The 18,165-nt window shown below is 39.4% G+C and overlaps 1 protein-coding gene across 3 annotated transcripts in view; it reads right to left on the reverse strand.

The window, feature by feature from the left end:
* Positions 1 to 18,165, reverse strand: part of HBP1 (HMG-box transcription factor 1) — a 30,064-nt gene that overhangs the window by 8,152 nt on the left and 3,747 nt on the right. For all 3 annotated transcript variants that reach the window (XM_042915204.1, XM_042915196.1, XM_042915211.1), the window contains exons 2-8: positions 12,906 to 13,089; positions 10,697 to 10,925; positions 7,128 to 7,266; positions 6,651 to 6,762; positions 6,452 to 6,564; positions 4,212 to 4,368; positions 3,389 to 3,533 (exon numbers count right to left, since the gene is read on the reverse strand). In XM_042915204.1, coding sequence (XP_042771138.1) covers positions 3,389 to 3,533; positions 4,212 to 4,368; positions 6,452 to 6,564; positions 6,651 to 6,762; positions 7,128 to 7,266; positions 10,697 to 10,925; positions 12,906 to 13,089 — 1,079 coding nt within the window. The remainder of the gene's footprint in view (positions 1 to 3,388; positions 3,534 to 4,211; positions 4,369 to 6,451; positions 6,565 to 6,650; positions 6,763 to 7,127; positions 7,267 to 10,696; positions 10,926 to 12,905; positions 13,090 to 18,165) is intronic.

Raw genomic sequence — 18,165 nt, forward strand, 5'->3', positions numbered from 1 at the left:
CAAAGTCAGAAGTGACAGTCTGAAACCTGCCTGATGCCCAGAAGACTGGCCTCAATTGTGTCTGGAATGGGCTTCTTCAAATCATACTCTCACTTAAAAGCCTCCTTTCTACCAACGAACTATAAATTGTGTTTAAAAGCTCATCTATGGCTGACTTCTGGTCCTTACCAAGGTAAAATCTAATCAGATGTCCTTCCCTGTACAGCAGGACCCAGGAGCTGCCCCCAAATCCCCAGACTGTCCTGGGAACCGATTCTGGGGTTTCGTTTTGGACAAGTGTTTCTTCCTGCCTTCCTTCCCTTTCTGGCCCTCCTTATACCAGACAGCACTTCCCTTAACCTGCCAAGTCACAATCTAATCCACAATGAAAATTCAGTCAATTTCATGCTTCTCAACTCTGTCATGCTCTTTTCTCCTGGATGAAACTGCCCATTTTCCACTCCTTAATGGGGAGCAGAAAGTCACTCCACAGGAAAATGAGACCAATGTCCAAGGTCATCTTAGGGGTGACTGCTATTCAGTATGACCAACTGATGAGAACCTACCGTCTTGGAAAAAGAATTAGGTAGGTTAGTGTTGTTTTTGCTTAAAAAAGGTTTTTCACTATGCAAAACTTAGTATGTAAAAAATGTATTTAACTTTTATGTTAGTTATAAAGTGTACAAAGGAGTGAACCCACAACCTAATTAAGAAATAGACTATTTCTACTCTAAATAGTTCCACATTTGCCACCCCCAAAGATAACCACTCTCCTGAATGGTTTATCATCCCCTTACTTTTTTCAATATTTTATTATAAAAATAATACATTATTCATAAAGAGAACATATAAACACTATAGTGTTAATAGCATTATATTAATCTATAGTAGCATTAATTAGGTTAATATATCCATTGTATCAACATGTAATATGTAAACATTCTGTTATGTGGCACCTGTAACACAGCGGGCCGGACTGCTATCCTGAGGGTATCCTTAAAAGGCTGGCCCTGGACTAGCATCTGGAATTGCGATTTTAGGAAGGTTCTCTTTATTCCCACCCTGGTAAGAGTAGCTCACTGTGCCTCAATTGTGTGTACAAACAACATCGCTAGCCCTAAACACCTGCTTTCCTTTTGGAAGTCTGGAATTTGAGTACACGCAAGGCAGAGGCAACCTGTGCGACCAGCTCCCAGTAAAAACCCTAGTGCTAAGTGTGTAACAGCTTCCCCGGCAGATGCCAGTTCATCCCTATTGTTACAACTCACTGCTGAGAGAAATAAGGGTGCTGTGCGATTGCGCTGGGAGGAGTCCTGGAGGCCCGGCTTCCTCTACACTTCACCCCACGTGCCTTTCCTTTTCAGGATTTTGCTTCATATCCTTTCACTAGAAGAAATCCTAGGCAGGAGTGTGACTACATACTGAATCCCATGAGTCCTCCTGGTATGTCACTGAACCCAGGGGTTGTCTTGGGGATCCCCAGCATAACTGTGTAATGTATGTTATATACATTAAGTAAAAATTATATAAATGTAATTAGATTTGTAATTTTATTAGATCTATTTCCAAAGAATACACACACAAAAAATGGAATTCTGATTCCACACACAAAAAATGGAATTCTACCATGTATTTCTGAGGCTAATTTTACTTAACATTATTTCTAAAATTGATCCATGTTTCAAAACATATGGCTGTGGCTCATTCATTTTCCACTTAATGTTGTATTGGTTTCCACGTTGTACAATCCTGAGCAACACAGCCACGATGACCTAACTTATACATCCCCTTCTGCGTGTCTGTAAGGATTTACTTCTCTAGGGCACACACACACAGGAATGGAATTGTTGATACTCAGTGTTCTAAGATAAAGCCATATTAGGGGCACCTGGATGGCTTGGTCGGTCAGGTGTCTGACCCTTGATGTCTTGGTATCAGCTCAGGTCATGATCTCACAGTTCATGGGATTGAGCTCTTGGTCGGTCTCTGAACTGACAGCACAGAGCCTGCTTGGGATTCTCTCTGTTCCTCCCTCTCTCTCTCTCAATAAGGAAAAAAAAAAAAAAAAAGATCAAATTATCTTCCAAAGTTTTTCTATCTTTAGAATATTCTCACCAAAACATACGAGGTATTACTGACCTACATCCTAAGAGTACTTAAGAGTATCAGACCTCAAAACCACCTCATTTCTCTTGAATTTGTAAAAAGAACAGAGTGTGTGAGGGATGTAACCAAATAACATTTAGATTGCAATCTGCAGACGTTTACTGAGCATAAAGCCTGTGCCAGGGCCTGTGCTAGGTGCTTTTTTAAAATAACAGCCTCACGTATCCTTTCAAAATAAAAATATATTAACCTTACGTTTTATTACATTAAATTAATGAAATAAATAAAACCTATAGGCCAGCAGGTATTCTGGATTCTCTTAATGCCTATGAACTTAATAATTATCTTAAAGAGGGACTCTGGGGTGGCTCAGTGGGTTGGGCATCTGACTTCGGCTCAGGTCATGACCTCACAGCTGGTGAGTTCGAGACCCGAGTCAGGCTCTGTGCTGACAGCTCAGGAGCTTGGAGCCTGCTTCGGATTCTGTGTCTCTGTCTCTCTCTGCCCCTGCCCCACTTGCTCTCTCTCTCTTAAAAATAAACATTAGCAATTATCTTAAAGAAAAAATGAGTTTTAAAATTCCAGATACCTATAAACAGACTTTCTCTGGATACCTTCTGGGAGTAGGGGAATAACTGCCCCGGTTGAGCCAGGCCTGCGGGGTTTCCAGGAATGCGGGCCTCTCAGTGCTGAGACCAGAACAAACTGAGACAGCTCATCAACCCCCTCGAGCATCAGGACACAGGGGTACTTGTTCTGTTCTACCACATACTAGCAAGAGGATGTCCAAAAAACTCACTTCCCTCTTTAAGATTTTCCAAATGTCAAGTGTTTTTGCTATTTTTACTATTTGTTAATTCATGCTACTAATGCCCTTGGTCGAAATGAATTATTAAAGATACAGTTATGGAAAGAAAAGGACAGTTAAGTACAAAAAAACACTACTAAGAGACTTAAGGACTGGTTAAAACAGCCAGATACAGCAGTTTTCTATATATATAGAATAACTATCAAAGTTGATCCGTTTAGTTCCTGGTCACGTAACATGTGGTATTTTTTCTAATCTAATACCAAATGTTTATGAACTCATGGTTTTCCTGCGTGATGACTATGTGTAAAGCTCCCCTGGAACTATTACTTTGTTAGTTCAATTACCGAATATGTTTTCATTTAATCATATTGCTCTAAGTAGTCCTTTTATAATCTTCAAACCTTTGAGGTTTAGCCTCCTAAATTTCTGACTTTGCAACCATTAGAGAGGTTAAAGGTAAACGTTAACAACAGGAAAAGAATCCAATAATACCTTTTAAATGTATCAAAAACACCTGAATCATCAAAATTAATGGCATCGGGGTGTCCGGGAGGTAGACATACATCACCAATATGGATCTCACAACATGGAATGCCATGCTGTACCACAGTCAGGCTTGGATAAAACGATGACCAACCTAAAATCAAATCAAACAGCAGTTACATAAAGGATAGGGATTGACAGAAGGGACCCTAATTATTTATTCTACAATAGGCCCTTCACTTCTGAACCTTGAAAATAGGTTACTACTTAAGTCTCAGCAGATTTTTAACATGTCCTGTATCTTTGCCACAAAATAAGTCCCAAGTATTTCCTTTATTAAGCAGTGCGAAGCTCTCCAAAACTTGTTGGATTCGGCGTTTTATTAATATACAGATTCTATCAATCAACACCTCCATCAATTTACAAGACAGTAATAATCGGTGTCAATGACCAAGACCACAAAACAGCCTCTGAATTATTTTTAACATGGTGTTAGTGTAATAAATCTCTGAAAAGTGATTTCAGTGCAATTACCAGAATATCACATTCCCCCAAATGATACCAAGATAACAGAGAGCTGCTTATATAGTAAGCTACCTGAATGTACGAGTTCATACCCAGAGGAAGTGCAGCCCCACCTAACGACTGCTAAGACCCTAAAGCACCATTAGGAGTTATTATAAACCCCTTCTGCGGTAGTTCTGTGTAGTTTGAAAGAAGTTTGCCCTTCAAGTTTTTTTCTTAATCATCAAAGAATTATACCACAAGACATCTTTCCAGATTTAAGAAGTTTTCTTTAAAAAGTTACTATAAATTCAAATTGACACCCTACCTTTATTTTTAACATAGAAAGGGTGGTCCAGCTTACACTCTACAGTAAGTAAGCCATCTTCTACTGTACCAGGATCAAAAGTCAACTTCAGTACAGACTCGCCAAATGATACACTTTCTTCATGTGATAACAACTTTAGACCATCAGAACCATAGCCCTGAAAATACATGCACAGAGTGAACAAACAATATTTAATTCAACACATAATGAAGTTCCTATTATGTGTAAGAGTCTGTAGAAAAAGTAAAATAAACAAGACAGGATCCCTGTCTTTAGGGTCCTTGCTTTCCACCCAGTAGTGAAGAAAGGCACGTATATAAATCACTGCAATGCCAAACAGACTGGCACAAGCACTTTCACTGAAATGTAACAATGCTAATGCACTTGATACAGGGAGGTGTTAACTCAGAGAGAGGAGGCAGGGTTCAGTTCCCACTGGAACGGGGATTTAAAAGAATGAAACCCAGAAGGTAGAAGAACATGCCTCATGCCAGGAACAGGCGAAACCAGCCTTCTCTGGAGAGTGCTGAGTATTTGCTAAAAATACCAGGGGGTTCAGAGGTGCGGCAAAGAAGACTGAAAAGGAGGGCCAGTTAGTAAGCAAAGGAGTCTAAAGGACAGGTGAAGTGCTTAAACTTTCCTTTGAGAGGGCACTGGAAGTCAATGCAAGTATTTTCACTAACCACTGTCAACTTTAAGATGATTAAAGTCTGCAGAATAAAAGGTGCCTCTAGTATTCAATTTATTTGAAGATATGATGAGAGAAACCCATCACAGTCTTAAACGGACAAGTGCCATGGTGGTAGAAAAGGGCTAAATTTTAATCCAACTGATATTTTATTGAGCAGTTGGCACACACCAGGGGCTAGGTTCTGAAAACACATTAACAACCATGATCCCTACCCTTAAAGTCACAGAAAAAACAAGGAGACCGACATGCCACCAGCTAGCTATTGTGTCCGATCCTTATGACACTAGTGCATGAAAGAGGTAGAGAGAGAGAAGGAGGACTGCACAACACCTCTAAGGAAAGAGAAGTGACCACTGAGTATGAAGGTGGGGAGGGGAACACTCAACTTCTTGGTTTTCAATCTGTCAATCAAGAAGGCTAACAATACCTTTAAAAGAAGGGAGAAGAAGTAGGCCAGGAAGGGGAAGAAAAGGTGAGTCCAGGCTTGGTTATACTAATAAGCTGAGTAGGAAGAACTGACTGTGACTCATGCAGGTGTCCAACATGCAGGTGGAGGCCACAGCCATGTTACCTGTAACTACATTACGGGATCTTCTCATTCCTAGAGCTACAAGGTGTCAAAACTGATCCAATCTATTTTCAGATTAGGGAGCCCACACACAGTGGGGTCAACAATCTTCCCAACATTAGTCACACAGACAATTGCTAGAAGAACCAGAAAGACAATCCAGGTTTCCTGACTCCAAGACCAGAGACTCAACAGTTAGTAACAACAGCAGGATCAAAACAGGAATTTTAAACAAGCACACTTCACATGCCCAATTCCTCTGCCTACAGTGGAGATGGAGAAATTAAAAGATTGCAAAGATTAAGATTTTAAAGGCACTAACGGACATTTATCCTAACTAGTGCTTCTGCTTATCAACTTAAAAATGCCAATGTTTTATGGGATCATTTAAAAAGTAACTTCATATAATCAACTCTCAATTATCCATTTGGGAATTAACCACTTTGTACATTACATAAGATAAAAGCCTTGGTTCATTTGTTCATTGTATTTTTTTTTAATGTTTATTTTTGAGAGAGAGAGAGAGAGACAGAGTACAGTGTGACAGGGGAGAGGGGCAGAGAGACAGGGAGTCACAGAATCTAAAGCAGGCTCCAGGCTCTGAGCAAGCTATCAGCACAGAGCCTGACACAGGACTCAAACCCACAAACTGTGAGATCATGACCTGAGCTGAAATTGGACACTTAATCGACTGACCCACCCAGGAACCCCCATTCATTTCATTTCTCCCAACGTAAAATGTATAAAAAGAGCTAAGGAATACATCATTTTCCCATCTCAGAAAGCATAATTACAAAGGTGAACCTAAAGACACTGCTGCCCTCCATCCAGCTAAGCAATAACACAGTCACAAAACTTCCACCTAAAACGTAAGGTGTCACTTAAAGACGAAAGTAAATGGAGGATACTCCTAAAGATTAATAATAAGCCTATGTTTTCTCACGAAAGACTTGGGAAAAGTTTTACAAATTTTAAATCAACCTTGTGAGTGCCCACTTGGAGATCTTCTTCATTAACGCAGCCTTCAGTTCTAGCAAAATCTTCAACATCCTGCCATTCCTTTTTGCTTCCCTTATGAAAGCACAGTCGTGTGCCTAAAGTTTGAGTAGAAAAGCAAATATTAGCTATCTGACTAGCATGCTACATAAGTAAGCTGCAAAAATTCAAGTTGTTTTTTTACCTTTCAAAAAACAGTGCCAAGCAGTTGAAGGCCAGGAATTGCACCATCCCAAATCATCATCATCTGAGAGGGAGGACATGCAGAAAATGCCAGATTCTGACTCACTATTTGCCTATGGAGAAAAATATCAGAAACTTTTTTATTTTGTAACATATTTTGTTAATATCTGTCTTTATCCCAAGGCTTCAGGCTCTCTCCTCATTAGTGGATAACTTAAAACACCTGTACACTTAGCAAAAAATATGCCTCTGAAAACTGAAGTTTCTGGAAGTTTTAGTTAAATGCATGTTCCCAGTGGTAACAAACTTTGCTAACAGTGAACAGAGCTGTATGTAAAATATAATCCAGATCACCAGCAGAGCGATGAGACAATTTCCCATCTGCACGTGCTTCAAAAGGACTTCACAGAAAAGGAAAGTTAACATATTTCACTGCTGTGCAAACTTCGTAACAGTTTCATCTCATGAATAAACTCACCCTTTCATGTCTGACTGGGGTTTCCTCCTTCCAGTGATGATGAGGGAAGGCTGGCTCACTCTTAGAAGAGGACACCGGTGGAGGGCGCGCATAGGAATGTAAACTTTTGCTAGTAGCTATGATGTGTACAGGAGATGATCTAAAATAAGGAAGCAGTTTTAACCATAAAGCATAGGTCCTTAAAGCAGATCTTTCCTTTTGATGAAAAGAACTTCATATTCATAATACCAATGTTATCACATAGAAGACACCTACGGAAAACACTAAAGACATCAAGATTTCATTTGTAGTCTGCAGTTCCTTAGTTTCTTACCCAAGCCCTCTTCACACATTTCAAATACTGTTCTTTTTTTCATATTTATCCATGTATTTTAAATTCAAAGTTACTTTCACCTATTCACCCATTTTTGTATCAGCAAGTACATACAAATGTAACAAATAATGTGCAGGCTCCCTGTCCACTTCTCTCTTCTACTTTGCTGCAGTCAGTATGAACACGGCATCTCAGCCTAATGTGACCAACACTTCGAAGCCTCCGTCTACCAACCACCTGTCACTGTGCAGATACAATGAACTACCTGAAGCTACAATGCTTAAACTTATTCTAGCAGGAAGCAGCCTAAATGGAACTTCCTGTAACTGGACACTACTTCCTATTTCCTGATACAGGCTTCTTCCCACAGGATCACCTTTGATAAGAGTCAACTATTCCCAGGAGGAGTAACACTAAAAGCAGCACTCCCAGTCAGGGCGCCCAGCATGTGCACTGCGCTCTGGGAAGCAGCAGAGAGGAAGACTGCAGGTCTAGGAGACCAACCAGCCCAATGGTCCCCAATCAGGACAGTTCTCAGAGATGCAAAATAGGAATCTGGTGCTTAACAGAAAAAAGTATATGCATGTCTGGACAAACCCTCTTTTAAAAAGGGGGAGAAATATCTTCCTTTCCGATTCTTCCCTTACTCCCTGAGAAACTGTGTTAGCCCCTCAATTTTTATTTTACCCTTATTAACACTTTTTCATTATATCTTTGCAGAAGTTACTCTGGAATAAGAGTCCGTAAAACTATACTTTGCCTTCATGTTACTATCACTTCTTAAAAACCCCTCAAATTTCTAAGTGTTTTAGCACATTCTCCAGTCAATTTTGGATTTCAAACGACAAATACTTAATGATTCATCTTTGCTCCAGTTCTTCCTTTTATTAAAACATTTATATCTTCATGGAGTATTAAAGAATGGCCAAACTGCTAAAAATTCCTTAAGTATATCCTGCCTTCATGACTAATAAAAGAAAATGGGTTTATCAGTTCTTCTGTTGAACCATTTAAAGAGAAGTAACAATGCAATGTTCTGAAATGTATATGGCCTAAATGTTCTGTAAAAATTAACATGCCACAAGTGTCTAAAATACCAACAGCATCTCTCCATCCCTCTATCTATGCAGGGGTAATGTAAACTTTACCTGTCCTCAACCCCTTGGTACTGTACAGTGACAACTTCAGACATCCAAAGCTCAACAAGTAACACGGTTTAACACGCTACAAGAAGGAGCACGAACAGCCACTAACAGTGTTAGAAGGCAGGAGAGACAGCAGTGAGAGCCTCTCGGTCTTGTTCCCTAGGAGGCAGGGAAGCATAGAAAATGCTGCAGAGAGGAGTGCCTGGGTGGCTCAGTCAGTTAAAAGTACGACTTCGGCTCAGGTCATGATCTCACAGTTCGTGGATTTGAGCCCCGCATCAGGCTCTGTGCTGACAGCTCGGAGCCTGGAGCCTGCTTCGGATTCTGTGTCTTCCTCTCTCTCTGCCCCTCCCCTGCTCTACCCTGTTTGTCTCTGTCTCTCTCTCTCTCTCAAAAATAAATAAACATTGGAAAGAAAGAAAGAAAGAAAGAAAGAAAGAAAGAAAGAGAAAGAAAGAAAATGCTACAGAGAATAAATTTATATCTTAAGGAAAATATTCCTTCTTTACTTATGTTTTTATTTATATCGATTACCTACCTTAAAGGTTTGCTCAACTTTCCATGAACTATATTAATTCTAAGTTTGCTACTAAAAAAAGAAGTGTTATCTCTAAACTAGAAAAAGACAGCCCAATGGGAAGATCAGGGTCTGTTTTTATAACTGCCAACAAATTTTTAGCTTTTTGACTATTTTTTTCTTTCTAGGAAATTTTCATGGAATTAAACTGAAAAATTTAGTTAACTACATTGAATTTGCCCTAATCAAGACCAATATCCTGCCAAACAGGGGGGAAAAGAAAACACAGCAAAATTTAATGGGTTACAAGAAAGCCAGAGCTTCACACATGAAAAGTTTATGTCTTAGCAAAGAATTACAGTAAGTTAGAAGCATTACCAAAATTCAGTTATTCCTACATCATCTTGTATAGACTATGGTCTGTCTACCCATGTGAGTACAAATCTGGGCACTTCTCTCCCCTGCAAACTATTGTGTTTATCTAGGTCGTTTTACATAGATAACTTTGTAACTTTAGGGATAACTAGTGAAATATTATCCACTTAGGTCTCTCTAGGAATTTTAGTTCGAAGCTTCCATAATTTCATAGCACAGCAACTCATTTGTGGAAACTCTAGTCCTCTGGTCTGGGTATACGAAACAGTGGTTTTTACCAATGGGGGTCCACTTTTATTAAATTCAAGATTTTAATATTAGCAATTTTAGTTTCCACAAACCAGTAAATAACATAAGCTCACATATACTGTGGAAGAAAATAAACCTAGATCAAATGGAACCAAATTCAAGGTTGATAAAATTTTTAAATAGAATGTTTATTATAGGGGCACCTGGGTGGGTCAACTCAGTTAAGTGTCCAACTTCGGCTCAGGTCATGATCTTACTGTTCCTGAGTTCGAGCCCCAAGTCAGGCTCTATGCTGACAGCTCAGAGCCTGGAGCCTGCTATGGATTCCCCGACTCCCTGTCTCTCTCTCTGCTCCTTCCCTGCTTGTGCTCTCTCTCTCTTAAAAATAAACAAATATAAAAAGATTGTTTTTAATGTTTATTATAATTATGGTCCTTTAGACAAGTATAATTTTCATTTCTCTAACCATAAATATATAATAAAAGTATTTCTTGGTGTAGTTTACTTTTTGAGGACTTTAAAACATTTACTAAAACTTTTTAACTCATATCACTTTTTTCTTAATGTTTATTTATTTTTGAGAGAGAGAGAATGAGAGACAGAAAGAAAGGGAAAGAGAGGATACAAAGCAAGCTGCACACTGTTAGTGCAGAGCCCAACAAGGGGCGTGAACTCATGAGCCTGATCATGACCTGAACAGAAGTCAGGTGCTGAACCAACTGAGCCACCCAGGTGCTTCTCATAGTACTTTTATCTACTTCTCAAAATATGAAACCATGATATTAGGTGAAATATCTCTGCAATCATTATAAAACAATGAGCTCAATTCCAAGGACTTTACTTAAATTCTAATTTAAGTAAACCATTCATCAGATGGTTAGTAACATTATTACTTTTAAAACTAGAAAAAAAATAAGTAACTCTTTGCAATGATACAAGTTTTCGATAAAAATATAGCCAGCACTCCCACCTGTTGTAGAATGAGCACTGCATAAGTGGACTTTGCGGACTGGTGGCGATATTTGCTAATTCTGTTAGCCAATCCACCTCATTTTCACCGTAAGTATTTTCTGATATGTCTGAGGTATTCTGGTTCCAAGATGGTCTTGGATACTCTTGATGTGAAACATCTGAACTTAGCTGGTATATGGCAGATTGGGTAGGATCACTTTGAACTGCCTGAAGTTCAGGAAGGTCATCTGCAAATAAACACACTCAAAGTTATAAAAAAGACATTACTAACACAGGGAACAATATTCTAATTACAGCTAAAAGAAGTCCTTAAATGTGGCTAATAAATTTTGTGAGAAGTATAAATTTGAAATGTTTTCTTGAATGAAACAAGTTTCATTAAAAAATGTCATTGAAAAATGACACCTTATACATTCAAGGGTCAACAGAGCCTGATGGAAAAATAGACTTAATGAATATAGATGTATTAATGACTTGTAATTACCACAACTGTTCACAGACCATAAAAACGAGGTATGTGTTTTGATTTTTTTTTTTACAACTTACCTGGAATTAATCCATATACCCCGAAGACATTTTTATGTTAACATGTTTAAGGAGGAAAAAGGCATTTTATGTGTACATATATATACTTATTCATATACTTCATTACCCAGTTATAGAAAATTACTGCAATATTGAGAACAATTTTCAGAGATGAGATTAACATCATATTATAAGGTTTAGGTACTACTTATTCAACTTTATGCTAAATTATTTGTTTTGACTGAGGAGTTCTAAACTCAGTAATATCTGTTGGTTATTTTTTCCTAAAAGTGTGTTCCCAAGGCCCATGTACACGCCCATGTACATGCCACAGCTGTGAACACCAAGACTGAATTCTAAAAAAATTGTATTAAAAAAAAAGAAAAAGGAGGGGAGAAAAAGCATCTTGCAGGCCTTAAAAAATTCTTTATGAAACACACACCTACAACAAACTACAGGTCCCAGGGTCCCTTCAATATATCAGTCAGGAAACTCTTCTAGTGTTGGGAGTCCTTCTAAACTGTTAGGAAGAACATATGTGCATACAATTCCTATTCAGGCAGACGACTCAGAACAGCCTACTAAAGCTAAGATGTCTTACTTAGAAGTACTGATTCAGGATATCCACTCAGAAAACCGACTCGAAGCCCTCCCCTTTCGCTGAGCAGCCGGAAAAGATCGCAGCAACCTAAGAAACCCCCCCTGTAACTCTCTCGGTGATGTAGCGATGTCCCTTCCCTTGCAGCCGACAACGTTCTTGACCATCACTTCTTTATTTGTGGTGTGTCACGAGCTCATCTGTCTTTCCAGTTCAGGAAATTAACTACTTTCAAACTGAAGTAACGAGGAGTGGTACGAGTTTTTGACAACCCTGGGCCCTGACTTCTGACTTCCTCCCGACACTAAACTGTAACAGTGAAGCATCAACCGCTGAATAAACTGGTGTTCCTCGCTCACCAGCACCGGCAACCCCTTGGCGTTCAAGCAGTTTATGTCCCAAGACCTTGAGGATCTCCCAATTCCCAAAGAGCATCTCCTCTGGCTCAGCACGTGACACAGTTACAGCTTCTCAAGGGTTTTGTGAACACAGAAGAAAACCGCGTATTGAACGCAGCTGAAGCCACGCAGAACGACGACAGGGCAGCAGGCTCAGGTCACGCACTAGCTGTTTACTCGTCAACACCAGCCTCACAGCACCACCATCCCAAATCCTACCTCACCAAACCCGTGCACTTCTGCAGGCCGCACCTCACGGGTGTAGCCTGGCAGCAGTGATAAGCGCGAGGGTCAGACTTCGAGTTCCAAGCGTCTGCTGTGATGTCCCCACCAGAGCAACAAACCAACCAGCTCACAGGGACGTTTCAAAAGGAACATGAGCCACATGCAGGATTTCCCGGAGGTGTTTAACACCCACCTTTTACCCACCGCAGCAGATCTGCCCAACTTTTACCCACCAAAGCAGTTTCGTTTGGTAATTTGTAAATGAGGCTCTATGATAACCATAAACAGCCCAAAGTTACGTTGGTCTTAAATAATATCTTACGAGCAATAACAAGAGTACACTGAAAACTCCTAAGTACAAAAACTTCAGGGACTTGTAAGCAGTTGAAGGCAGGTGGAGAAGCTGGCTAACCATAAAAGTATGAATCTCAGATTCCTACAATGCTTTAAATTTTGTTTACCAAGCTCCATGTGCTCATCACAGGAGTTGTATCCAGGCGAGGATGGCAAGTTCTCAGTACACTGAAGCAACTCCAGTGAGTCATTCATTCCTGAAGGTCTCTTGTCCATCACCAGCAGGAGTTTCTGTACTGCATTAGGCATCTGATTTGTCTTCACTTCCCACACCATGTTATGGTGCTCCGACTTCAAATAAAAATAACATAGAAAAAAAAGTCACGTCGTGTGATCTGGAGATTGCGGAAGGATGAAATCCATCAGAGACGCCTCATGTTGCATCTTTCACTTAATCATACATTGCATTCTGTATCCCCCTCAAGTCCCTCACACCAGGCAGATTCCCGGAGTTCTTGGGCTACGACCATGTAGTCAGCACTAAATTACACCCAGATCCCAAAGGATCTGAATTTATAAAAGTCTTTTCTTTAAAAAAGAATACTAGCACCATTATACATACTTTTACTTGTTTAATCTGGTAACTCTGAGACCCAAAGAGAGACCAACAAAACCACTTTTTCAACTTGTATCTTCAAATTTAAAAGAAAATTAACACACTTTCCTCAATTAAATTAAAAAAGACTGAAGAAATATTCTATTTCTTTTTCATTTTCTGAAAATTCTATTTCAATTTTTCTATTTGCCAACTGTATGGTTTCCTCATCTCTGAAAATAAACAGATTTAATACACTTAAAATGGCATTCTCTGAAGGACCTTTAAGAAACAATTTCTTAAAATGCCCGTATGTTATACTTCTCAAAAAAATGAAAATGCTATGTTTTGTTTTCTTTTGTTTATTTTGAGAGAGCCAGAGAGCCCGCAAGCGGGGGAGGGGCAGAAGAAGGGAGGGAGAGGAAGAATCCCAAGCAGCCTCCACACAGTCAGTGCACAGAACCCAATGTGGGGCTCGAACTCATGAAACTGTGAGATCATGGATGGCCTAAACCAGAATCAAGAGTCAGACGCTTAACCAACTGAGCCACCCAGGCACCCCAAAATACTATGTTTTCTTTATGAAAATGTGGTACCTAGTCATAATAAAGATACCTATCCTTCCGAATCACTTATTTCTAGAAAGATGAATAATAATCATGGTAAATTTAAGCAAATAGTAAATCTACATCTTAAGCCCACAAAGTGATCACAAGGAAGAAAACAACACAGGCTAATATACCTAAATAATTTCCACCGACTAAATTTTGCTATGAAAGTAAAATGTGGTTATACCTTTGACACTCTGCATTTGGACAGTGATCAAATTCGTTATTTAACAGGGGTGACAGCAGCAGGAAGATTTCCCGATATTTCAAAGATTTACTCCAAATCTCATTTAAAAAAAAAAAAGCTCTAATGTGCTAAGACGAAATACACACACACACAAAAATCTATAAGTTTTTCCTCACAATAAGACAATAAAATATACTGCAATTTAAAGTCACTAAAAGTCTGGTACCCCAGCCTAGGCTGATCAAAAATGCTGTGAAAACATGTTAACTGCTTAGTATTTATACCAGAGCTTTCTAAACCATAACATACTCACCAAGAAACACTAGTAACACTGGCAAATTTTCTTCTACAAAGGCTTTTTCATAATCTTTTTACTACAAAGTAAATTTTCCTAACTATAAAATACACTAATGGGGGGGGGGGGTGCGGGGAGAGGGAGAAATGAAACAAGGCATTAAAAAAAAAAAAAAAAAAGGAACAGTGACTTCTAATCCCACCAACCAGATTTAGATACTGCTAACATTTTTCATGCATATACCTATCATCATAGATTTTATTTTCCTTCATACTCTGTATTATTTATAATTGACACCTTTTCCTTTAGCATAAGTTTATAAGCATTTTCTTGTGTCACTAATTTTTCTTACACATCTATTTTAAATAGTTATATAATATACATCACAAAGATACACCAAAATTTCCTTATCCCTCCTACTGCTGAACATGCTGTTCCCAGTTTCTTCATTCTTAAGTAACAGTTTACATTCTTTTTTTAAAAAAATATCTGCTTGTATCAGATTACTTTAGATTTCCAGAGACACATTAGTAGGTGAATGGCAATTAAACATCTTAAGGTTCCTGACACGTAGCCAAATTGCCTGTTGCTGTACTTTTTTTCTAACATTCTACTTCAGGTGCTTTCCGCCTGAACTCCTCAAAGATGACCCAGATCCTGGGCACTGCTCTAGAGCCTTACTCAACACTAAGATGTTCTACAGAGTAGTGAAAAGGGCACTGGGTTAGATGTAAAGAATCATGGGTTTCGATTCCAGCTTGAACCCTTACTAAATACATGACCCGAGTGACTGAGCTTCTCACTAGTTTGGTATCTTCATCTGGAAAACAGAACTAATGCTAGCTGCTCAACCTTCCTGCTAGAGCAATTGTGAGGATGAGCTAAAACAAAGTGAGTAGAAGAAATGTAAAATGACTTCTTCACAAAATGTTTTATCCCTAGACCGACACAGGCAACACTATACATACTCTGGGCACTTATGTCTTAAACAGAACAGTTACTGGGATGCCTGGGTGGCTCAGTCAGTTAAACATCTGACTTCGGCTTAGGTCATGAACTCACGGTTTATGGGTTCAAGCCTTGCATCAGGCTCTATGCAGACAGCTCAGAGCCTGGAGCCTGCTTAGGATTCCCGGTCTCCCTCTTTCTCTGCCCCTCCCCCACTTACGCTGTCTCTCTCTCTCTCTCTCAAAAATAAACATTAAAAAGTTTAAAAAAAAAAGAAAGAAAAAAAAAAAAAAGAATAGTTACTGAAAATGGTATAACGACATGAGACCAGACAGCTAGTTATTCAGCTTCAGCAAGTCTGGAGCCTGCTTCCAATTCTATGTCTCCCTCTCTCTCTGCCCCTCCCCTGCTCGCACTCTGTGTCTCTTCCTCTCAAATGAATAAACATAAAAAAATTTTTTTTAATTAAAAAAACATAAGATGCCCAAAACATTTGCTAGAAGTGAACACTTTTTCAGCTCAGTATAATCTATTATGTACTAATTAATCACAGTCTTATTATATAGTTAACAGCAAAACTGCTGAGGTACAACAAAAAATCTCCTACAAAATTAGTGGCTACACAAGAGATGCAGTTAGTAACACAATTTGATTTCTCAGGCATAACTGGCCAAATCATTATTCTGAACCTCCACTTCTCACTGAAAAAATCAAGCACACTTTAAGCTTGATCAGTGACTCTCAATCACGTGATTATGTGTCCTTCAAACAAAATGATGACCAGGATCCACCTCCAGAGAATATGATTTATTTGGTCTGGGGTAACCCTGTGCGCTGCTTTTTGTTTTCTTTCCAAACAACATCAGGTGCACTGTGAAAACCAGTGGACTAAAAATGATTGCCAAATTCCTTTTTATTTAAATATACATATTTATTCATTTAATACACACTATGTACAAGGCACTATACGAGTTGCAATGTTGGACCTCAATGATGAATAATTTATCTTGAATCTCAATAATCTGTGCTTTAGTGGAAAGAAATAAGCAAATGACCACAGTTCTACAGAGCAGGGCTTGGCTATGAATGGGTAAAATGGAAAGAAGGAAAATCTTCCAATGAGAGAAACTCACATGAGCAAACTTGCAGAAGGTGCAAGTAATGGATGAAATCAAAACAACACAGAATCCAGGATCACCAGAAGGTAGGGCGGCCTTCTGTGTCTTGTGGTCATGGATACTAAGGCTGTAAAGGTAGACTGAGTCAGAATCTTCAATCCTAGTTTAGGAAAATTAGTTTCTTTGGTTTTTGTACATGAGAGTAATAAGGGCTCTGAAATTAGGCTACCTGAGTTTATGTATCAAATTTACTATTTATTGGCTATGTGTCCTGGGCAATCTATTTAAAATCTTTATGCCCTATTTGTAAAATGGAAATAATAAGAACACCTACATAGGTTACTGTAAAAACTCAGTGAGCTAACAAATGTAAAAAGCTTACAGAAGTTCCTAACACAGAGCAAACTCTCAATGCACAGTGGCTAGTAATTATTATAAGCGATTATCAGACACTGGAGAACCACTAAAGATTTTTGAACAGAGATCTGACATGATCAGAACTATAAACTGAGTCTGTGAAAAAAAATCATTCTGGGGGCGCCTGGGTGGCTCAGTCGGTTAAGTGTCTGACTCCTGGTTTCAGTTCAGGTCACAATCTCATGGTTCCATGGGTTCCAGCCCTACGTCGGGCTCTGCGCTGGCAGCACAGAGCCTGCTTGGGATTCTCTGTCTCCCTCTCTCTCTACCCCTCTCCCATTCGCTGTCTCTCTCTCTCTCTCTCTCACAAAAATAAAAAATGTTTTAAATAATAAAAAAAAATGATACTGAAACATGATACGAGTATGCAGAAACATCCATAACAAATACTGAAAGGAAAGTGTATTAAAAACAGTGTATTCACATTTTTAATTCGTCTGTCAGCCACCTGCTCCCAGCTTCCTTTGCAAGAGTTCTCAGAAAACTGGTAGTATCCGTGCAGATTCCTTACTGAGTAATGCCCAAGACATGAGAGGAACTAGTCATTCTGAGTTCTCTGGACAGCGAATATTAAGTTTGGATGGCAGATCTGAAGTCTTCTCATAGAAACTTTTCCAACTTCCTAAGTGTACACGGCACAACTAAACCTATCTTATGATGACTCAAACTCCTTACGAACAGCTGCTGCACTATGCTTCACATGAGGATGTGATCTGCAGGCCAGCCCCAGCTGCAGTCTTCAACTTGAACATGTTCTCATTTTACCTTGATCAGGAAGTTCAGAGGTCACACTACACACGTGTATCTCCTCAGAGCCATCTCCAGTGTGTGCAGCAGAGCTGCTCTGGGCCCCAGGGAGCATCCGTCTTGTGCTCCCCTTCCCTTTGCACAGCTTTCTGGCTTTCTCCTCCTTCCAGGATGGATTTTCTCCTCCCCATCAGCAGGCCCTGCACTGTCCCCACTCACCATGTGCAGCACACTAACACCTTCTGCAACCTCTACCATTTCTCTAGCTGCTAGTCCTAGCTCTCTAACAACATCCCCTCACAATATTCCTTACAGGAAGCTGGGAAAGGATATTTCAATTTCAAAACAGAGCTACTCATCAATAACAAAAGGGACCAATTAATTACTGAATTTGCATTCCCTGCGTCTGCACCTTTCATGACTCAAGGCTATCAAAAGTTCAGTCAACTGACTTCGGTCAGGTCATGTCACGGTTCCTGAGTCCCAGTCCCACATCAGGCGGTCTGCTGTCA

Source organism: Panthera leo, chromosome A2 (genome assembly GCF_018350215.1).
Source record: "Panthera leo isolate Ple1 chromosome A2, P.leo_Ple1_pat1.1, whole genome shotgun sequence".
Classification (NCBI taxonomy): domain Eukaryota; kingdom Metazoa; phylum Chordata; class Mammalia; order Carnivora; family Felidae; genus Panthera; species Panthera leo.